Raw genomic sequence first — 24069 nt, forward strand, 5'->3', positions numbered from 1 at the left:
CACTGTCTTGTGTTAACTAAAATGTTACATTATATAGCAACTGTAGATCATGACAGGCAGTGCAAGGTAGGCTAGGAAAAATAAATGACAGCTCAAATGGAGAAATGTGATTTAATGACGCTATTGCTAAAATTTACCTGATGGCAACAGGACATTAATGTTAATGTTAAAACATTGTGGCAAAACATGTCTTAAATAGCAAAAACCTAAGCAGTTCAGACAGTTCTTAATCTAAAAGGGAAAGAAGATTAAGAGGTGATTTAATGGGAGGTTACAGTTCTGTATCACAGGGACATCCTGAATGTAATAGCAGGACTGTAATGAGATCTCGGTCTTCAAGGCTTGTCTACTCCCAGTTCAGATAGACATTATCTACACATAGAGCAGAGTTTTCATCATGTGATGCTTTCAAAGTCACGCTGGATATCTTCTTAAAAGGTAATCCCTAGGTGGAGATACTGCCATATCAAGTTTCTCTGCTTGTGTCACTCAGGTGATGAGGGAGAGGATTCTTTTCAGTGTTTTTTTCCTGCTTTGAAATGCACACATGCAATCAATCCTGTAAGCAATCCTGCCTGATCCATTTTGGTAACTCTAGAAAGTAGAGAAACTGCAACAGCCAGGCTGTGTTTTTGTGAGTAGTGACACATCAGTGCAAAGAAACACAAATTATCAAGAGTTCTCTTGATGTTAATTTCTCATTAAAAAGAAATGAAGAGGAAGTTGGAGGTGAATTCATAAGAATTATGGGAAGAAGTTTTATAAATCTAAATTAGTGTCAGTTCTGTGCTGTTCTGCACAGTAGGGTTTCTACTAGTGAAGGAGGGTTAATGAGCCCTTCATCCCATTCCGACAGAAATGTAGAAAAGACTAATGTCATGGGGCTCTTTCTCCATCAGTAGTGTCAACAGAGACATGCAGAGGAGTTCAGCGTAGTACTGCTGATGCACGAGCCATTCCTGAATTTAAGATTTTGTTGCTTATCTCAGGATCAAAATTTTCAAAAGGACATATTTGTTTCATGTGGGAGATAACTATGGGCATAACCTTCAGCTTAAAAGTACCTTCTACTACCCATTCCCCACCCAATCTAACAATGATATGGTGTGGAAGCAAGGAAGTTTGAGCTCTGGAAAGCTCTGCAATGTCTGCTGAAGAGCTGAAGGTAGGGACCATCAAGTCATTTATCACTGTGCTTGTTTTTACCTTCCAATGTCCTTGCTTCATAAAGCTTGAGTTTAGCGAGCTGCTCCAGACCCAACAAATGTTGAGGAACTTGACTGCCATCATAGATAATGAGGAAGTAAAAAAATGCTTGAACTTTCTGAAACATAGTGAGTGCCCTAAGGTGGAACTGGAACACATCTGAAGATAAGGAAGTTGATGGCCGCAGATTTTCAGGTGATCAATGGATAGTGTAGGTACGCTCTCAAAGAAAGCCATTGATGAAAACACTGGAATTTCCCAGCTAGCTTAAGGAAGAAGTGTGCTTTCACTAGACTACATAATTGAGCAAGTTGTAGCTTGCACTGCATCTCTATTCCAACTCTACTGCCAGGTGTCATGTCAGGGATAAAAATATTTTCTTTATAGATAATAATACAAGAAAAGGTTTTGTTGTTGTGATTTAACTAAATCTGGATATACTTACAGTAATATATTAAAGTATTTGTATTTACTGAAACTGAATGTTATAATGTTTTATAATTTTTTTAATAATTTTTGCTCCAGTTTAATTTCTCTTCTCAGGGATTATAAATGGAGAATGAGTGTTTTTAGCCTGAGTTTTCCAGTCCTTGATGTAGAGCAAAAAAAGAAAAAGTATAGAAAAGGAATTCAGAAGTGTTCACTGACAAAAATTCCCAATAGACACAGCTGTTAGAAGAATCAGATGCCATCATCTGTATTAAGATAACTCAAGTTGATCCCTTTGCACAATATCTGTCAAAGTAATGTCATGAATAATTTTGGGATGATAGTACTTGGAATATTTGGGAGGATTTGGAGTATCAGCATCTGTTCTCATTTTGTTTTCTGGCACTATTGTGCAATTCAATTACAAATACAAGAAAACAAAGCAAATAAAAAATGCTTGAAAACTCTTTCCTTGGGGAATTTTTGCAAGCAGGACTATCCAGAGGACCAAAACCCTGTTGTCCCCTCACCAGCACTTGTCTGGCTTGAAAAAGCCTCTAGACACATGGCCATCCATCTCTTGCTTTAGTCTGCATATCTGCCACAGTTAGCCTGGAGAAACCTCTCTGCTTCTTACACAGCTGCTGCCATGGGCCACTTTTTCCTCTAAGTTCAAAGCAGCTTTCTTTTGCACCCTCACATGAAGCCATCCCTTTTGTAAGGTGAATTTACAGAGATCATTCTGGTGTTTTCTGTATGAAGCTGCTTTAATGTGAAAACTGATTTTACACCATGCCACACTTTTTTTTGTTTTTCTGGCAAATGTTCTCTACTATTCCTGTCTCCAAGGGGCGGATTCAGACACAAGTAGGATGTTGGACCTTGAGCATGTGCCATTGGTAGTAGCACAGCTGTGCTGCTACTGGAGGAGCACTGGGGCTACACTGTAGGCTGTGAGGTGCAAATGTTAAGCTCTGGGAAGATAATAATGGTTTACTCCAGTCATTGTTCACTCCTGAAATGTAATTACTGGAGTTACTGTAGTGTGCATTGATAACTGTGTCATATATGTTTCTTCCAATACTCTTCCACTGAAATTGGTGAGGTTCTTTCATTAAGAATTAAGAGCTTTTTTTGGGGTTGGTTTTTTTTTGTTTTTTTTTTTTTGTCTGCAGCTGGCTTTCTGGTGGTTATTTGATTTTTCAGGCCTATTTGTATTAAATACAAATGTAATATTTGTATTAAATTCTGATATTTTAGTTAGAATTTCAAATATAATGCTTACGTTTTTGGTTAAATTGAAGACCACCTTTGTTGAATGCCTCAGTTGGGATTTAGAGAGTGTAGCTGCCAAGGATTCTGTGAATATGAAAAATTTACCCAAAACCAAATAGGCACAAGAGCTAAGCTCATTTTAGACAAGCAGCCAATGAACCCAGGTGTGAGCTGTGCTGCTGTGTCCTGCAGGCCTGGTGTTTTCAGTGAATTATGTGATCATGTCCTGTGTATCACTGCTTGTGATGGTTCGTAAAATGCCCTTTTTTCCTTTTCTGTGTCATGACTTTTTCTACTCCATAAGCACTGGTGGAAGGTATTTGGATTTTAGGTAATATTTTTACAATGGCAAAGTCATCTTGTAGATGCTCTTATAGCTGGGGAAAAAAATAAAAAAAAAAAAAAAAAGATAAAAAGGAAATCATCTAATTCCCTGTTCATAACCAGAACAGCTGTCAGTGTAAACTGAATCTGTTTTAGACAGTTTTTTGCAAATGTCTTAACCTTACCTATCTCCTTTGTTTTCACTGAAAATGGTACAACATTTCACCTGTGCATTTATACAGATTAAGCTGGCTGCTGACCCAAGGCATCCTGCATTGGCAGTGTTTAAAATTCACTGTCTTGGTGGTAACTGCAGTGTATTGTGCCTTTCAGTGTGCTCTGCTGCACCTCATACCAGTTTGTCCTCCACTGTGGGTTGCTGGCTTCTGAACTAGGACTGGTTTGGGGATTGTCCCTCCACAGGCTGGAGAGGAGGCCACAGAGCAGGTTGTGACCAGCCTCATGTCCTCAGACTCTCCCCACTGATGTGGTTTTGTTTGTTTTTGATGGAAATTTAGGTGTTTTAGAAGTTAGTGACAGCCAGTCAAGAAAAGGGCAACAAGGAATGGACTGTTATCATCTCTTGACATCCCTCTTGTCACACTAAGAGAAATACACATACCCACAGGACTTGAAGCACTGAGTAAATGTGATATCTCCACTATAACAAACTGCTATCTGTTCCCAAAGAACTGACTATATCTTTATGTAATTTCTTATTAAGCCATGAGATGCCTACTGGGATGTAAAGCAAATTGTTTTCTCTGCAGAATTTCTGCTGACATACAAGGGAAAATCCATTCAAGGACAGCATTCACTATATTTTCAGCAAACTTACCAATTACTTACTTATTAATTATATATGGTTTTGGTAGAAAAATATCAATAACAGCAAGTTTTTGTTGTTTTTTTTTTTTACTTCAGTGTTCAGTTCCATATATGCCCTGTTTGAGCTGCACTTGATAAACTCAAATTCACTAGGTGGAGAATAGAAGCAAGCACTTGACCTGATGGTATAGATTTTAGACATTTTTTTTGGTTTTAAAATTGAATTTTCACAAAAGGAACTCAATATATGAAATGAAGGTAAATATTTTTGAGTTTTACTTGAATTGTGCATTAAGATATAGAATGGTAGCACTTTAGAAAATAAATGATGAAACTTTTGACTAAGAATTTTCTCAGCTTTCAAATATTTTTCTGTGAAAAAGATCTCTTCTGTCATCTAGTACTGTTTTATTTTTGAAAATGTGAATGTATTCCAGGTTCATAGGTCTCATGAGAATTTATTTTCCATGCCGTTTATTCATTGAAAGATATTATTTACATACACCAAAAAGTAGAAAATGACAAGAAGTCTTATATAAAATACAAGAAGCTTTATTATGTTGCTATTATCCTTGAAGAAAAATTAGTCATGGTATTTCTTCAATTTTACCTACCTCCGAGTTGTTCCATGTGTTCATCTTCTCACAGTAAGTGTTACTCAGTCTTGAATCTGAGCATCTGCTTATCTTTGAAGCTTTCTTGTGCTATGCTGAGTATCCCTGTAGTCCTCCAGACTACATATCATAGTGTACAGATCATAGTGTGAATGCACCAGCTGACCTGGCTGCAAGTCAGGCACATGCAGGCATGGTATTGCAACAGCAAGCCTGAGAGAAGCCTCCAGACCAGCAATTCAGAGAACAGCAGCAGTGTAATGTTTTCTTCAGAATTCAGCTCCTGTGTATGCTCCTGCTTACAGAACTGGAGATCTAAGGGAAGCTCTTTGGAACAGAAACCTTTCTTTTTCATCTTATGTGTGCCTGTGTATAAAAGTGTGCACTTCTGTGCTCCCCTTGCCAAGCCACCTCCAGGATTCAGCGGGATTCCTGAACCCCATAGCAGAGGTAGGTGGATGCCAAGAAAGCTGTAGAGTGGCTGGTGCAGCATGGACAGGCATGGACCAGGGATTGTCCCTGCAACAGCAGGAAGCGATGGAAGTCCTGAGGTAGTCCCAAGACCCTCTCTTGGCTGAGGGAAGGCAAGTCCCAGTGTGAATTCATAAGAAGTCTGGGAATAACTTCTGTGCTTTCCCTTCTGATGCTGACTATGTTAATATTATTACCAGTATGGGAGTACATGTAGGAAAGAACAGACTCCAGAGACTTCTAACTAATTAGGAGTTTGCTGGTTGGCATAAGTAATGAATTGTGAGTGAGGTGATACATGTAGTAGTCTGGGTTTTTTACCCTCAAACTGTAATGTAGCATTGTCTTGACTAGGAAACAGAGATTGACCTTGCATTAGTGCTATTCCCATAGAGATGCGGTTGCATGTTGGATTGGAAATGAAGTCCCAGGGTCGTTCTGATATTGGGCATTTCAGTAATACTCAGTGGGATTAGTCTGTAATAATAATGCCAAAGGAATGCAGATGAGTAAGCATGTCATATATAGCATTATAAGAACAGTAATCATGTGCGATTTAAGACAGCGAAGATGAAAATCAAAATGATGGTATCAAATGGGTCTGGTTCAGAGCACTTGCAGGGATAACAGTCTCTTGTAAGCAAAACCAGCTTAGGTATTTTAATTTCTTCCTGATATGACTGATATGTACAACAAAAGCTACAAAATCCTTCAGAGCAGCAAACCTAATGAAACTACTGTGCATGCCTAGATGACCTTATTTGTCTGAGTGCAATGAGCACTTGACAGCACCCCTCCCTTACAGCACTGGTGCATCTTTTCCTGCCTGCCTACCAAGGAAGAGTGCCTAGAAGTCATTGTTCTGTTGGCAGAGGTTAACAGAAATTTGTCATAATAGATGGTAAGAGGGAACAAGCCTGGTCGTCTCTTTCCATGCCGGTAGTTGAAGGGAATTGTATAATTGTTAGCCTGCTTAAAATACTGCTTGGATCATCTGTTCCACATGTACTTTGGGCAGCAGAGTGTTGCCCAGCATTGGATTGCAAACTCAGAACCTATGTAAAAGATCAAAACACATGACAGTATTATGCTACGGCAAAAGATTAGGCATTGCATTGCAGTGCATTGTTTATGTCCTGTATACACATTGTGGCAAAGTATTTGTTTAAAAAAATTTAATCTTAGATGGGTACTGAAAGCCAGATTGTACTACTGAAAATTACAAAGGAAGGATTCAGCTTGGAAGGTGGGAAGAGAGGGGAATTTCCCTTTTGACTCCAGATTTTATGGTTGAGTAAACTGTGAATAAACATGTGTCACACACTGGCAGAGCACCTGAGGTTGCCTCATGGGTGCCAATGTACAGTATCTTTGGTTGCAATAAGTACCGTGACTTACTCTTGTGTTCATTATGAATACTTACAGGGTTTTATAAAACTGAAAGCAGCACTTTGGTCCATAGCATCTCTACAGCTATGCAATATGTCTGCATGTTCAGAAGCAGGTAATCACATCTGTTCTTTCTAAACTGTCAGTGAGGCCAGATGTGAGCAAACATTATGGAAGCTCAACAGCTTCCAGATGGTGCCAAATGGTAGTTTGGTGTCAGCCAAATTGGAGAATGCACCGGTTGGGTCTGCTGCTGTCTGCTTCTGACAACCTGTGTTGCTGAATTTTCTGCATTGCAGAATTTTGTTGTAGTAGAAGCTTTATAAGCATAGAGAAATTCTTATCCAAGCATGACAAGAATTGGAAAATTCATGCTGTATAATGGTAAAATTGTGAATGACTGAAGTGAGGTCATCATCAGCGGCAAAAGATAGAAGAGCCTGTCAGCCACCTAGAAATGGTCAGGAGCACAGGATGATGCCACATCAGAAAAAGATTCAGCAGCTAATCCTAGCAGAGGTGCTACCAAGGATTACAAGCCTCTGCACCAGGACTGGAGTCTCTTCTGAATGATTTCCTCTATCTGCCACCATTTCCTCAAATACAGAGGTAATGATGGTGGTTTGGCAATTCTTGTTCAGGGCAGCAGTTCTTTGTCGTAAGGTGAAAATGTGTTAGGTCATCTCCTCAGTCCTGTGGAATGCTCTTGAAATAGCCTTATTGCTATTGCTATAGTGCTACTTCTACACTTACTGGTGAACATTTCAATATATACAAGGACCTTGCTTGGTTTTTGGGTGACTTTTTAAATTTCATGCTGCCACAGGAAGCTTGCTGGTGCAGTGCAGACATACAGTTTGTTTACAGTGAATATATGATGTTTGTATCTAATCAGTTCACCTAAAAGCTGCATTCGTTCACCAAAAGCTGTATTAGTATGGAAAGGGATGATCCTGAGGTGGATGATCCTTCCTTAGAATTTCATGTATTTTTCCAGACTACCTGGGCAGCTGGTGGTTTTACTTAGGTCTGTCCTGACTGGAAACAGTGCACATGTGGCTTTCCAAAGAATTGCAGTCCTGCTGAAACTGCATATGTAGGTTGCCTTGTCCACCCATTTGCAATAAGGACGTCTCTGTTTTGAAAGCTTGAGGCTTTTTGTTGCATGTGACCTGCCTTTGTTGACTGTGAAATTAACTTACTATTTTCCAAGAATGGAGAAACCGCAGAAGAGGGTGTTTTAGCTTGTGAGGGAAATTTTATATACACTTAATCATTATGAAAGGCCTTCATTTACTTTATACCTGTTCTGCAGAGAGCTACAGTGGAGCTGTATTTACATAAAAGTAAAGAATAAAACTGTTAAGGTCTGATGTATCTCTGTCTGGGTTCTTGTTATATTCGGTAGTTCCTATTAACATGACATCTGCCAGGGGCCTCAAAGTGAGTCTGAACCAAAATTATAGTTCTGTAATGTCATTGTGTGGTTTACCCTTCTATTTAATCAGTTGAAGTGTATTATAAAACATAGAGGTCAGAGGTAGAGAGCAGAAAATGAGAAAAGATAGCTTTTTTAAAATGTGAAACAACTATCAGTAGTTATAAGTGTTCCCAGACTTCATATTTATGGGTTCTGTATAGTATACTAGCACGTTGGTGTAGTTTTTAATAACCTTTTACAGAACATATGGCTCAAGATTTATCTATATGCAGAGCCTTGTGGACAGAACTTGTGAATTATAACATAAAAAATCTCCAGATGTACATGTTATTTCTCACTAACACAGAATGATTTTCTTGGGAAGAAGGTGACATATTAGAAAGGCAACATCTGTGTTATTACTTACATTTTAATAATGTGAATAATTTTCTTTCAACAGAGGAATTCAAGGGCTCAACAATAGTTGAATTAATGAAAAAAGAAGGCACCACCCTAGGGCTCACAGTATCGGGTGGTATCGACAAGGATGGGAAACCAAGAGTATCTAACCTTCGTCAAGGAGGAATTGCTGCTAGGTAACCACATCTCTAGCTACAAAATGCATTATAAGATGCGATTGCTTCAGAAATATGTACTGCATCAGAAAGGTCACCTGAAAAATATGTGACTGATGCATCTATAATGGCAGCCCATCACACTGGAGAACCTCAGAGGGAAATGGCAACAGCTGGTCTTTCTTTTTGCTCAAGGCTGATTTGATAAAAAAACAGAAATACCAATGAGATCTTTGAAAATTGTCATAAGACTCATGATATTTCTTCTAAATTATATATGTTTTATTTCTCTATTTTCTTGTCTTTGAACAAAAATTTGAGAGAAGCGGCATAACATACTGAGGGGAAAAAAAGCCAAAATGGAAACAAGAATGACAGTGCTACCGTAATTTAATTCTTTTTTAACTCTTCATTAGATAGCTTTGAGATTAAAAAGACTCTAAAGTCATAAGTACCTTGCTTATTACTACAGGGGAAAGAAAAAAAGCTTTTAATCATGAGTGAGGCAAGTCAAAAAACATAAGGGTTGAGTTAAATCATCCCAAGTAACTGAGCAGAACATATGCTTTTGGCTTGGCCCATCTCTGTTGTTAACTGTGAAAGCAACCAATGTCCAAAAAAACTTTTTTTTTACATTTTCCAAAGAGAGAGACAAGGATGGGGACATGAAGAAGATGACTTTCCAGATCCTATGCCCAAACCAGTCAAATCATGCAACTCCTTTTGTACACCTTACTTTGTACCTCAGGAATGAATAATGCAACAATGTTCTTATTTTAGTATTTAACCAGCTAGAGCATCTTAAAATGCCACTTTCTGTTAGAAAAATCAACTCTTTTAAATCTAGATTGATGGAAAAAATTACAATCACAAAACTAATTTAAGGAATTTAGTTTGGTTCATCAGATCTGTCTTTCACAAAAGGAGTATGTACTTTTCCCTAGGAGCGACCAGCTGGATGTAGGGGACTACATCAAATCTGTGAATGGAATCAACCTGACCAAATTTCGCCACGATGAGATCATCAGCCTGCTCAAAAATGTTGGTGAAAGGGTTGTGTTAGAAGTGGAGTATGAGCTGCCTCCAGTCTGTAAGTATTTGCAGGGCAAACTGAAAACCTATAGCAGAATAGCAGATGTAGTCAACAGTGAGATGGGCAATGTTGGTAATAGTCATTTTAGTAGTGGTTATTTTTTAATTTTCCATTCTTAATTTTATTTTTTCCTGTGGTTTATCACAGAGCATTGAAGCGGTACAAAAGAACTGGCAGTACAGAGGGGTGCTCTCAGATGTTTTATTAGCAGAACTCCCAATAACAACAGAGCAGAGTTATCAATCTCTGCCTTTTGTTGGTTTGTGGTTTTCTGGGGGTGAGGGTTGGTTTTGGTTGTTTGATTGGGTTTTGTTTTGGGATTTTTGTTTGCTTCTTTGCAGTTTTGAATACTAGAAATTAGATTAAGCAGGTTCCAGGGCAAGCAAATCCTTCTTTTTACAGTAAGATCCTCTGAGATGAGACCAGTGAGTATTTGCTAGTTTTGCCTCTGCTTTTCCCTTTCTTCTCTCCACTTGCAGCACCATCCCTCTCTCCTAGGTAAACAGTATCCTTTGGGACTTTCCTAGTCTTTTCTGGCACCACATTTAGGCAAAATTTCATTTCTAGAGCAGAAGACACAGTGAGGCAGGCCATAAGGATACACGAAAGAAATGTGTGACTGAAACAAGGGCTTTCACTGAGCAGGATTTTCTTCAAAACACAAGTTTATGCTCACACCAAACTTACAGAGTGTTACTGAATGTTTTCCTCGCCTCTCTTTTGCTCTGTCTTTATGTGCCTGTGTCTGTAATGGTGTGTCTGTAGGACAAAATCAGTGTGAGTCGAGTCTATCAGGTATGAAGTGAAAGCCAGACAAGCAGTGAGTTGAACACCTGGGACCTAAAGTGAAGGAGTGTAGGTGGCTGACTGCCACCAAAGGGGCTGCACCAGGCACACCCTTGAAAGAGTGTGTTATCATTCATACTGCTCACTGGAGGGCAGAAGATGTGGTTTCCTGGTATCTGGCCAGAAGAATCTCAGGTGCCAACTGGGAAGTTCTTGTCTCCTTAAATAGTTTCCTTGCAATAGAATCCAAAAAAATCCATCACTGTCCTTGGTGCTCAGAAGCTGATGAACTTCCCCACTGCTTTCTAGCAGCTGGAGGGTTAATCTAGTTACATATTTGGTTTTTTATGAGACCTCCTGACAAGCACATTAAAAAATTTTGAATGTTCTCTGTTGATTAGTGTTTGCATGTGGTGAGGGAACTTCACGATCTGAAGCACAGTATCTGAATTAATCAGCTGAGTTCAGAGTTACTTTGCTGCAGATGTAGTTGTTGGACCAGAATTATTTGTTTTGCATTTATGCAACTGGGCTTTCTTTGGTTTTCATCTTCTTTTAGCATATGTGCCATTCTTGTTCACTGAGACTGGATTTTGACACACGGGTTTACAGTGGTGTTCCTAACTTTAAGTCCTTGGAATTTCCAGCCTCTCCATGCAAGTATAGATAATAAAGCTGGAGATACTTAGCAGTCTGTTTTTTTCCGTGAACTACTAGTGAGCAAGCTGTTTTTGTTAATCATGTAAATTTTCCAGTAAGCCACATGGAGAAGTCCTGGCACTTCCTTCCAAGCCCCATACCTAATGAAATTCTACTCTTGTTCCTACACTTGCTCCCTCAGAGAGAGGACTGTCATAGTTTCAGTGCTGGGAAATGTCAATCATTTAATAATGATGGATTAAATTTGGCTGAGGAGTGGTAATCCCACTCCCTAGTGCTTCCTTCCATTTCTGAAGTGTTCACAGCAGGAGCATCCAGCTGCTGTTTTCAGCACGAGCCACCTCGGTGTTTAAAACTGGTGGGTGAGCAGTGTCTGTCTCACATCTGCCTTTTGCTGTTGGCAAGGAGTTGTTGGAGTCTTTTCCCCTAGCAGTCTGAGGCTGGGGTGCAAGGACAGCCACTGAGTGGTTGTTCCCAAGTGGAAGGATGCTGCTGCCATCCCTCAGTGCTGAGCTGCAGGTTTCACCTCTCCCCAGGGCCGGTTACAAGCCACACCAAACAGGGAAGTGTGGATTCATCCTGAGCTACACTCAAGGCTGCTTTCTGTCAACAGAAATGGAGACAACAGTTGTCTTCTCCTCGTAATTCTTTAAGTCAGTAAAACATTTCCAACTGAAAAGAAAGCAACTACATGGGATCAGTAACACGGTCGTGATCTTCAAGCTGTAGCAGGAATTACTACAGCACGGAGCAGTGCTCTGGAGAGTCATCTTTCACCTGTTTTCCTAAGGAAATGAGATTTATGTCATTTCACTGGGTAGTTTTCCTGGTTCCCTGCAGTAACTTTTTTAATAGGGACTGAAAAATTCCCAAAAAAAAGTACATTACATACAGTACATCTCCTGGAAATAAACACTTGAGTGAGTTGTGAGCAGGGAAGTCCTCAGAGAGAGAAAGAGGGGCAGAGAGAGCCCTCTGCTCTTCCTGGTGCCTTTCATGATTGGCAGCACACACAGGGTAGCCTGTGGCATCCATTGCCCCCCTCAGGGTATCCTGACAGGGAAACTCTGGTTATTGCAGGCAGGAACATTAAATGACACAAGTTCTCATTAGTTCTGCTGCTCACAGAGCATGTATTTTATAGAGGTGGGTTGGTTTGGTTTTGATTTTTTTTTTTTTAAATTTTATGTGTGTTTGTACTCTTTACAGTATTTGACTGGAAGGTGGAAAGTGTGAGCACATGTGATTTTGCAGAGTCCTTTTTCCCATTGGAAAAGAGAATTCTTAGACCCTGCCAAAGTTTTACTTGTAAAAGCTAATAGCAAATTGTCTGCTGGTCTCTTAACAGCAGTGGTTTCAAATTCTGTAAAGTGGATTATCACACCCAAATGCAATGGTCTGTGCATTAGGCTTCTCACCTCCTAGTCCAGCTGTACACCAGTTATTTAGTACTTCCAGAGAAAATACTGACTCAGCTAGAAGCCAAAGAACTTTTTTACTAGCTCACCAATTATGATTTTTAACTAGTGCTTTAAAACCACCAAACCAATTATGAGGGAACATATTACATTTTGAAAAAGAAAAAAAAAATCCTTATGATAGTAAAATGCATTATGCATCGTAATCTAGTAACCTGAGATCAAAGAAACACCCAAAAAATCTTGACTGTCTTCTCTCTAAGTGACAAAAGTAAATTTTCGTAGCTAAACCACAAGCTCTGTAGGCACTCTTAAGAATTTTGTGTCATTTTTGTCTCACTGTGTACTTCCATATTTTCTAGCACTCTCTGTAACTATAAGAAAAGCAAAATTATGCCATAATTTAAACAGTAATACTCAAATTCCTCACATGCTATATACGTCTGTGTCTTTTTTCCAAACCATTGTCCCTTTGCAGAACATCTAGCCCAAAATTCTCTCAAATAGGCAATGAGTTCTATTTAATTGCAGGTCTTCTGTCTGACTGTTCTGTAACTGAGTCTTTCCAATTGTATGACTCAATATGTACCTTAAATTAGAAAAGGTGTAAATCTGTGTGTATAATCAGGAAAATAATAACCGTTAAGGTTTCAATTCTTTTTCTTTTAGCTGTACAAGGATCAGGTCTCATCTTTAGAACTGTGGAAGTTACTTTACATAAAGAGGGGAACACTTTTGGATTTGTAATAAGAGGTGAGTTATTTTGGAGTTTGAAATCTGCATTTTGTTTAAAAAAAAAAAGTGGTAAGTTTTTTAAGCACTCAGAAGGCTTACAGTTTGTAAAAATCAATATATTACATTTTCCATACCCTCATGTATTGCTTTCATGAGCTGCTCTAATTTTTATTTAGGGAAGAACCTTAAGTAATCAAGGACACATGACAAACTCTGGTCACATAAGACCAGATTCTGCTACCACTGAAATCACCAGGAAGATCATAGTTCTTAAAAAATATAATTACCTGTAGTATTGTATATATTAGGCAGGAAATTTGATTAATACTGCTGGTGGTCTGAATTGTACAACTAAAATATTATCACTGACTTGGAGAACAGAAGAAAAGATGCAGCTGTTAATCAATATACCCCAACAATGAATTATTACTTTCCTTGGGGAAAATGTCTTTTTTATTTAATACATAAATTTCTTAATGAGTGGTCACTCATTATTCTGAGTATACATAAAGTACAGAATTTTTTTTCCCTGGGCTGCAAACATTGCAAAGCAATGTGTGTGTACACACTGAGATCACATTTTCAGAGTAAAGGTTATAAGAAAAAAATATGCATTTAGTAAGAATCCCTCCATACAAATGTTTTTTAAAGATTCATCTATACATAGAGAATGTTGATTTTATTTAGGTAAAATTCATGAAGGGTCATATTAATGGCTTGGTCATTTTTTGATCTTTTTAGCCCATCTGTGAAAGTGCATGCTACAAGATGTAGGCTTGCCTTTTGGAAATGAGCTTTCATTAAAAGCATAAAATGAAGGTATACTTTCTCTGATTTTTTCTTTCTAGGTGGAGCACACGATGACAGAAATAAATCTCGTCCTGTTGTAATAACATGTGTCAGACCTGGAGGGCCTGCTGACAGGTACAATTTATCTTTCTCTGGAGTTTATGTGAAAGAGAAATGGAGAAAGGTGAATTATTTGGGACAGAAGTTAAGATTTTGAGTGAAATAGATGCATTTAAATGCATCTTTAAAATTCGTGGGTTTGTCTTTAATTGTTGTAATAGGAATAATAACTGCAGCAATAGTAATGGGCAACCACAGAGGCTCAGCACGTTATGCTGTGTGTGAACTTGAATTTACAATCTTGCACCTAAAATAATTAGAATAAATTCCTGAAATAGGTCAGAGCACATTTTTTGCATTCTTCAAACAGCTGATGTATCTCTTGCTTTTTAAACTCTAACACCATAATCTTTTACACTTGCAGTTCAGAATAATACTGTGACAACACTGAGTATTGTATTATTCTGTTAAGATGTTTGTACATTTCTGCATGTGAGGTCACACATAACTTTAGCTAGAAAACTTCTGAATACAGATTTATGTTCTGGTCATATCTGTATATAATGCCATTTTGTAAATATATAAAGAAAGAATATTCACTTTATTTTTATGTACAAACTGTATTTTCAGAAATGGCATTTGTGTCCTTAAACTATTACAGAAACTCAAAGGGCAGTTTCTTTAAAGCATATTGGTATCTGTAGCCTATGCTGACATTTTTGACCGTGGAAACATTAACTGAGAAGAAAATGTTTCAAGAGAGCATTACTTTTGTTCCCTTGCTTTCTTCTCTCCCTCATCTCCTGGTTTCCTTGTTTTTTCTCCATGATTCTTAAGCTGGCAGTGTTAGTACTTAATTTTATTTTATAATTTTGAATAGGTTGTAAGATATGCCTAGGAGACAGAATTTTATATTTAGAGCTGAATTACTGCCAGGTAGGAAGAAAGAAAAAATGGAATTATGCAAGTAAAAGATATTTTTTAAGAAAATCAATAAATGGACATTCATATTTTGCAATCTGTTTCAGCACCCATGTGTTTGCACCTCGTGTTTATTTTTAAGAAAACATTGGAGGAGGATGTGTTTATTTATGTATGTATGAAAAGAGAGTTGTGTGGACAAGGCAGAGAGAAAGCATATGTTGAGCAGAAGCTATACTTAGTTGCAATTTAACGTGACTTGATTATTTCACTGTGTGGTAAGCTGTTTTCCAGTCACTGACTTTCCAATTAAAGCAATTTCCTTTCCACAGCGCCCTCTGATCATTCTCACTGTCAAAGTAAATGTTAAGTGTTAAGGCAAGAGGGATGGGTGTCAGGGAGGGTGCAAGAGAATCGCTTTGCATAAAAATGGTATTATCTCCAAATCAATTTATCTTACACTAACAAAGATCATTCCTTTATTCTCCCTTCAGAGAGGGCACAATCAAACCTGGGGACAGGCTGCTGAGTGTTGATGGGATCCGACTGTTGGGAACAACACATGCTGAGGCCATGAGTATTCTCAAACAATGCGGACAGGAGGCGACTCTGCTGGTCGAATATGATGTCTCAGTGATGGGTAGGTTGTGGGATAGGAAGTGGGGCTGCAGTACTGGGAACTGTCTGTGATGTTTCCCTGCCAGTTCTCCATGAGCTACTTTAGAAGTGATTGTGACCTGTTATGCTCCTGGTAGCACTGCTATTCCCTTCTGCATCGTATCATTAATCTTGGGTTCATAAGGAGGTGAGCAGTATTTTACTGTAATTTAGCATTCTGACATTGCGTGGTTTGTAGGCTGAAACCATAGTGTGGGTTCTAGCAAAGTAACTTTTCCAGTGACTAGTTTATAATAAAGGTTAATGAAGTGTAAGCATTTCTATGTCACATGAAAGAGGGGAATACTTGATCTAACAAGAATTCTTTTGCCTTTTGCCAGTACTGCTAGTTGGACAAGACATAATTAAAAAGTCACAAGACTGCCACAGAGAAAAGAATGGGGAAGAGAAGATTTGTTAAGAAATACCTAGGTGGCAAATCACAGCTTGAAAAATGAGCATACAAACTTTGATTGAACTCAATGAAAATATGGAAGTCAAGTAGACCAGATGATTTTTAACAAGAGATTTGGAATTTACTTGTTTCTATTTGTTTTGGAAATTGTCATATCCCCTCAAGTTTTTCAAGATACAGAAAATTCATAGCAGCAAGAAACAGAAATACTCACCAGTCAGCCTGAAATATTTCTCAACTGTTTGGGAATTTTTCACTTCTTTTTCTGCTCAGTTCTGCAGTCAGGTTTCTAGCCTAGCAGTATAGCAGCCTCATAGGGATTTGTGAAATAGCACTGTCAAACTTCAAAGCCTTGGAAAAGATTAATACTGAAAAGAATAATGTCAGATATTTGCTTATTCTGGAACAGACCTCTTTATTCTTCTCTGAGACAGAGATTTCTCTTTTTTTATTACAATATATGTTTCTGTTTACTTAAGTGTCAAGAATTGAAGTGGCAGGTTTGTGTAGTGTCTGGCAGGCCTGACAGTTGTACAGATTCATGTCCAGAAAGGTGGAGACAGCTCAGATGAGCTCTAGCTCCTGAGGAGAACTAGAATTTAGATGTTTCTTTTGTTTTCATTTCATTTCATTTGTTTCTTCTTTTTCTTCAAAAGACTATGGATGACCAAACCCTGTCTATCATCACAGTAAAATCAATATCCTTTCTACTCCACTTTTTCTAAAATGAACCCCTGGCTTTAGACAAAGTTCCCAGCAAACTTTAATTATACCCCAGCGGGACAGTCAGCCTCCATTTCACGGAGGATCTTTCAGAAATCTTTGCAGGTTTGTGTAAGGAGGAGGCCACATGGTGAAATACTCTGTTGTGTCCTAAATTGCAGCTTGTTCAAGGCAGGAATCTTCTTTTCAGTACTATCTGGATAGAGCTCAGTTTAGGAGGATACAGAACTTAGTTGGAAATTTCAGGCTTTTAACTATAAAGGCAGCACCTACCAATCAGTCTCTTCATGTCATTTTCTCTCTGCATAAACTCTGTTGTTCTCAGCACCAAATCTGGATTTATCATCCCTGCATTCCTGGCAATGAATGTGTTATCCAAGAGAAATTAAAGGAGGTAGAAGAACCTCCACAAGAAAACTTGTGGAGTCAGGAAGAAAGAAAGAAGGAAATCAGACACTGGGAAATGTATGGAATGGTGGTCCAGTAGAGTCTGCAAGAAGAAATAAGGAGGGAACCAGTAGACTGTCTTTCTAATGCATTGTGATTTTTTAGATATTACCTAGACCCCCAGTAGGTTTTGAATTTTTTTCCGATTTGTGTGCCCTGCATAGTACTTTAGCAGTGGTGTGAACAAAAGATTTTGTTGGGATGCTCTCTTGTGCAGTTGGGTGCAAAGGCTGAAAATAATTCATCCTAACCCATTGAATCCTGGTCCAGGAAACCTTTGCTGATTTGAATCTTCTCTTAGTTCTGCTCAAGAGCAGGAAACAGTGTTGGGAGTAACATGAAAGGGAGAACATGAGTCATGAAGAGAAATTTAAGAATTACAGAAATGTTACTCTTTTCCCCAACTCTTGTGTTACCCATAAACTGTTTGTAATGCTATCTAAGGGTTGATGTGAATTTGAAAATAGGCTAAAATAAAGGAAGAGCATTGGGTAAGGTGCCTTATCAATAACAGATGCTTGAAAATAGACTAGTGGGTTAGCCTGCTTGGAAGGGGCAGAAGCAATCCAAAAGTTACACAGAAGTCTAGTGTATTCTGTAGGGTCCTCCTGGTATAAGCTGTCAGTAGAATATATTGCTCCTAGAGATATAATTGTACCACTAGTTGCTTTAATACCTTCTCTTCTGTTAGTGGATGGTAATGTCCTGTAAAGTAGCATTGCATGTGGCCAGAACTGGAAAGAGCCATAAAATACATTCTGATAGCATGAAATTGGAACTTGATTTGAAATGGTTTTACTAGACGAAGAAAATAATCCTGAACTATTTTTCAACTACAGTCTTGTGTGTGTAACTGACTTTTCTTATTCCTGTAAGCATAAGCTGTTTCAAAGGTGCTATATTTCTCAAAGTTTAGTTCTTCCAGCTGAAGTCTTCAAGAGGTCACTTGGGAAGCTTGTACATTTTATTGTTTCTGGACCCTAGACAAACTGGAGTAAAAAAAGCATCAAGGGGTTCTGTGCAGGGTAATCAAGTGTGTATATAATGTAAGAGATGTGGCTATTCCCGTTGAACTCTTTGAGGTTACACCTGTGCTTGCTTAAGTACATCCTGAAGTCTCCTGCTCAGCTGGGTCCCAGGAAATAAACTTGTCAGTTCAGCTTCTTGGAAGAGATTTTGGTGTCTGGAGTGTACTGCTGTGTAGTTTCAAAGAGACTTTGACATAGTAGAATTGAAAATACCAAGATAATCCCTGAAGAAAATTGGAAAACCTAATTTCTGAGAAAGTATTTTATAATGTGATAAAAGTTACATTTGAAGTTGTGGAGGATGCAGTCTTTCAGATGTATTTCTCTTTTGCAAAACACATTATCCAGTCTTGAAGTACTGTGATTGCTTACCTTTCTTGTTGATTTTAGAGGAAACTACCTGCGTTTTTTAATTTTGGGATGCTTTAATAATGCTGCACTTCATTGTTTGCAAAGGACATGGATATGGTGACCCGCTCTACATAAAACTGTACAACAGAAATAACATGATCTTTGTGGGTTTTATTACTTTTTTCTGTAATCCTTACACCTTAAGTGTCCAACCTTTCTGGCCATGTGGATCACCTATTTTAGTCTAGTGGTGAGAAAGGTCTGCATAGTACAGCTCTCTGTGTCCTATGATTTACACCTACACCCTCATATTGAGGAAGGGGAGAAGTAGAGGCAAGGTGGTAACTAGCAGCAACTTGCTGCCACTGTCAAGATAATTTTGCAACCTGAATCCTTTCCTGTGGCAATCAAATACAAAATATTAATTCCAAGCTATAAAGTTAGGTTGGGGAGGCTGAAATTCTCACTGTTAGGAAGTGGTCAGATTAAGTATCATAACTAGCTGCTGACATCTAGGGAGTTAGAATGCAACACTGATACCTGCAAAGATTCACAGTGCCTCTGTCTAAAACAAGAAATAAAAGTTTATCAGTACATTGAAGCTGAGGAGATGCAGTTTCCCTTCAGGTTCTCAAAGATCTGCCATTATACCACTGGGCTTCGTGTTGTCTCTAATTGGGGTTGCATCTGCATGGGTAACCTTCCATATTTTCTCTGAAATGGAGCAATCAGACAAGTTCAAAGGTAATGACTACCTTGTGTTTAAATTCTCACCATTTTTATGTAACTCCAGTTCATAAATGGCTGTTGGTGATCTTTTGAGCAGCCTACTTTTTAAGTCTTGGATGTTCATGCTGTGGCAATCTTTCAATCAAGGATACTGTAGTTAAACAAAACTAATAGCTTTTGCCAGAACTTTGGCACAAAAGGAAGTTTTTTTTGTTGTTTGCACTTGTGAGACAGCATCTTTCTCTCTTATCTCTTCATGGGTGTTTGTTAGTTCAGAGGACTCTGTGGTGTTCAGGAGTGAAGGAACATATGGCACTTCCAAATTCCATATGTTTCTCTGGCTTCTTTAACAGTTCTAGCTCATATCTGAGCTGGAATAGGTTTGCTGAGATGTGGCACTCTGTAAGTGTTCTCCACAAAACAGAAATAGTCAGCTTGTTTTCTGCTGCAAATCTGCCAGAGTCACCCTGACACAGAACCACTCGATTTTAACTAGAGCGGCATCCTCTAATTTCTGAACTCAGTGTTTAACACTGATAGAACTTTCTAGAAAGGGGATTATTGATACAGACATTTGCTAGTAAATCTTTTTGCTAGCCTCATCCAAGGCTTTTGCCTCTTTAAGATCACCCATTAAAATAAGCTAATTAATTAATTAATTAATTGATTAATGCTGCAATGATCCTATGAAAGTATATTTAAAGAAATCTGCCTCTCCTTGTAGCAATTCTGCCTGCCAAGAAGAGTACCAGGGCAAGAAAATTTGCAGTTTAAAGATCAGGTGAGAAAATCTGTGGTCTAGTGTAGACTTCCAGTAATTTGTGGAAGGTGAGAAATAGAGAAGAAAAAAGAACTTAGGGGCTGACCCTTAAGTTTCATAAAGCCATATCACTCAAGTGTATCCAGAGTTGTGGAGACCCTTAAAGCTAGAGATTTTACAAGCCCAGAGGAACAGGAGTCCCAGAGACTCCAAGGACTGATTTAAGATCTCCATAAGCCCTACAAGTGTTTCAAGACCTTGGAAGTTGAAGTCAGGAACCCTGTAGGATTCCACACTGCCTTTTTCTTTCTGATGCTTTAAAAACTTAAAATTTACATTTCCTTTGTCTCATATAGGGTTTTGACAGAACAGATAGGTAGCATACTCTAGCATTTGGCTGCAACTTCAGGTCTTCTGGCGATAGATTTAGATCCCTTGAAACTCTAAGTATGAATTAATTGCTTAAAACCTTGAAGAAATTTTCTTATGTTGCTTCAGAGACAGAATGAAAATTCATGTGCAAAGCAAAGGTCATAATAGCTGTATTAATTGAAACATTACTTTAAATACTGCTACACAAACATATACACAAGTTACATTACAGGACAATGCTGGAAGTCAAAATGTTGAGTGTTGCACTTCAGAAATGTCAGAAGTGAGACTGTCTGTCAGCCATTGTCCATGCAGAGGTGTGCATGCAGTACAGTCACAGGAGAGATAATAACCTTTTTATGCAGCTATTCATTTTGAATTTTATTTCTGTCTCCAGTGTGTGACCACAGGCTTATTGAAGGCACTGCCCAGATCCTTGTCTAAATGCAAAGTTATTAATTTCCTGGTGTTTTTTCCTGAGGCCCTAATCCTGCCACAGTTTGAGTGCTTCAGGCAATATGCAGATCTCAAGGAGAAAACCTCTGAGTCCCAAGGTCATTCTGTGTGTACTGGATCTTTCTTACAGCAGAAGATGACACAGACATAGCTCTAACAGTTCCAGAAATACCCACTCACAGATGTGTCACTAGGTAAAACACATGGGATTTTCTTGTCTCTTGTGGAGGCTAATGAGTGATTCACATTCACTGAGCAGATACTTAAATCTACATGCTGTTGCACGTTACTCTCATCTCACTGTGCAGTTTACTTGTTTATCAAACACACGGCGTGTTCTGCTGTCGGTGCCAGATGCCTGCAGCAGGGACACCAGTATAAAAACTGACAGTCAGCTGTGGATATATATACAATAAATAACTTTTCTCTTTGTAGTGCTAGCAAGCTGTGCTAAGGCACGGGAAGGCAGTTCAAGACAGCCAGCACAGCTTCACCAAGGGCAGGTCCTGCCTGACTGACCTATTGGGCTTCTATGATGGAGTAACTATATCTGTGGACAGGGGAAGGGCTACAGATGTCATCCCTCTGGACTTCTGTAAAGCTTTTGATACAGTCTCCCACAACATCTTTTGCTCTGAACTGGAGAGAGATGGATGCAGTGGGTGGACTGTAGTTAGATGGATAAGGAATTGATTGGACAGTCACATCCAGAGGGTAGTGGTGAATGGCTCAGATCCCAGTGGGCATCAGTGACAAGGGGTGTCCCTCAGAGGACCGGTGTTATTTAATATCTTCATTAGTGATACAAACAAAGGGATCGAGTGCACCCCCACCAAACTGGCAGGGGACACCAAGCTGAGTGATGCAGCTGACACACCTGAAGGATGGGATGCCTTCCAGAGGGACCTGGACAAGCTCGAGAACTGGGCCTGTGGGAATCTCATGAGGTTTAACAAGGCCAAGTGCAAGGTGCTGCACCTGGATGGGGCAAACCCTGGTACCAGCACAGGCTGGGGATGAACAGACCAGAGCAGCCCTGCTGAGAAGGACCTGGGGGAGCTGCTGGAGGAGAGGCTGGACATGACCCAGCCATGGGCACTCCCAGCCCAGAGAGCCAAACGTGTCCTGGGCTGCATCCAAAGCAGCGTGGGCAGCAGGGAAGGGAGGGGATTCTGCAGTTCAAAGGTGTTTGCTGAAAGAGGAGAAGTCCAAGGCTTCTGGATCCCATGTTCCTTCCTGTCTATTTCATGGAGGCATGATGCTTCTTTACTCTGTTCTCTGTTCTTATCCTGGTTCTGAGCTGCATTACTGTCTTTTTCCCAGTAGCTGCTTGATTTTTCCTTTCTCTACTGACCTAGTTTGAGTCGTCTTTTCTAGAAGGTCCTAAATCCCCAATATGCTATTCCCTCTACTTACAACCCAGTTTTTTCTGCTGTCTTTTGCCAAGTAAGGCTTAAGTAATTTTCCAACACATTTCTCTCACACTTCTGATTTCCCTCTTTTAAAGGTCTTTTGCAGTTTACATGCCTGTTCTTCTTGAGCTCTTGTCCCTGTCTCTTCGCAAACTATTCCCAAGTTTCTTCACAGATCAATAACCTGCTCACCTCAGTTCCTCCCCTTCTTGCCCAAAAAGTCCTTCTCTCTTCTCTTCTTAGCTCTTGATTCCCAGTGCCAGATCTGTCAGGTAGAGAAGACACATAGGGAATATGAATTTCCCATATAAAGCCTATAGAATTTTTAGGGGGGTGGGGCAGGGAAGGTGGGGCAAACTATGGCTTTTCCTAATGACCTGTTTCATGTAAAAAAACTAAGGGGAGAGAGAAAAGAAATCACACAAAATATTTGTCCTTTGGCCAAGTTGTAAGTTACAAGCAATTAAAAACAAGATTTCTTTTAATCAGAACAGTATTATTTCCATGATTCCCAAGTCTATTTGCCTGATATCTTTTCTCTGTCTGGTTGTGATTTGCTGCTGCATTTTAATAGCCATCTTGCTAACAGGTGATTGCAGAAGGGAGGAGTTGTCATGTTTTACAAGGATTTCATAAGTCTTACAGGTGTTTCTTTCTTTACAAACTTCTTGATCATCCCTAAAGAGAAATAAAAGGAGTTTAGCTGAACCATAAAAGTTACAAATTACTCTAACAGGCCCAATTAAAATTTATCTCAAGTGCTTTTGAAGCTACAACCTCATTAAAAGCAGCTTAATAAACATTGCTTTATATGGGAGGAAAAAACTGTAAGGTGAAATGAGATGTCCCTGAAACAGAAAACTAAAGGTACAATTTAATTGTCATAAATAACTAGGAAGGGGGAGGAGTTCCACTTCATGTATGCAAATATACTGTTTTACTTACTGAGTTCTGAGAGTCGTGGAAAAATTTGTCTTCAAAGACTTATCAAAAAGGTGAAACCTGTATTTGTATGCAGTTAATCTAAATAGTCTATAATTATAAGAAATCAATCTGAAATATCAAATGTGTTTCATGATGGGCATTCATTGAAGGAGACCCTTGCTAATCTGTGTTAGTATCTCTTTACAAAGCACATGGTTTCAATATTTTAGATCCTAATTCAAGGACTTAGATCCTCAAATGGAAGCAGTCTATACCTTTTAAAAATATGCTGGTTTGCTTCATTTTTTAAGTAATTAAAGACAAATGATGAAAGGAGAAGATTCTTATAGTAATCTCTCCAGTCCACCATCCAGGCTTCAAGACAGCAGAGCAAAGGAGCAAATAACCCCCAAAGACACTTAGTAAGAGATGGAAAATAAAGGATTGATCAAATTTTTCTCTTCACATGAGGGCTGTCCAGATACACCATGAAATGCAGTGTGAAAGAGAATTGGCATCTCTACCACATGCTCATAGCTCTGGTCAGCTGGAAGTGGGTCAGTGAGTTGGCTTCTCTGTTATTTAGCATGCTGGTCAGCAGAGACTATGATAACAACAGGATAATGAGATAACCTGACTTGTGCTTGTCTGAAAAAAAATTAAGCAGGTAGCTGCAGTACTTAAATTCAGAGTGCAGAGGTGCATTACAGAAACGGTGATAATTAAGTTTTGTGGAGATTAAAGGATCTTTTGTATTTGATTTGTATTGAAATTCAAAGCAAGAGAAACTTCGTAATCTGAT

General features: G+C 38.9%; 1 protein-coding gene across 28 annotated transcripts in view; it reads left to right on the plus strand.

The window, feature by feature from the left end:
• Positions 1–24069, plus strand: part of GRIP1 (glutamate receptor interacting protein 1) — a 311868-nt gene that overhangs the window by 225407 nt on the left and 62392 nt on the right. For all 28 annotated transcript variants that reach the window (XM_086884474.1, XM_086884480.1, XM_086884483.1 and 25 more), the window contains 5 exons: positions 8417–8552; positions 9476–9621; positions 13158–13241; positions 14072–14147; positions 15488–15633. In XM_086884474.1, the coding sequence (XP_086740600.1) occupies positions 8417–8552; positions 9476–9621; positions 13158–13241; positions 14072–14147; positions 15488–15633 (588 nt within the window). The remainder of the gene's footprint in view (positions 1–8416; positions 8553–9475; positions 9622–13157; positions 13242–14071; positions 14148–15487; positions 15634–24069) is intronic.

This window comes from Cyanistes caeruleus, chromosome 4 (assembly GCF_971803275.1).
Source record: "Cyanistes caeruleus chromosome 4, bCyaCae1.hap1.1, whole genome shotgun sequence".
NCBI lineage: Eukaryota > Metazoa > Chordata > Aves > Passeriformes > Paridae > Cyanistes > Cyanistes caeruleus.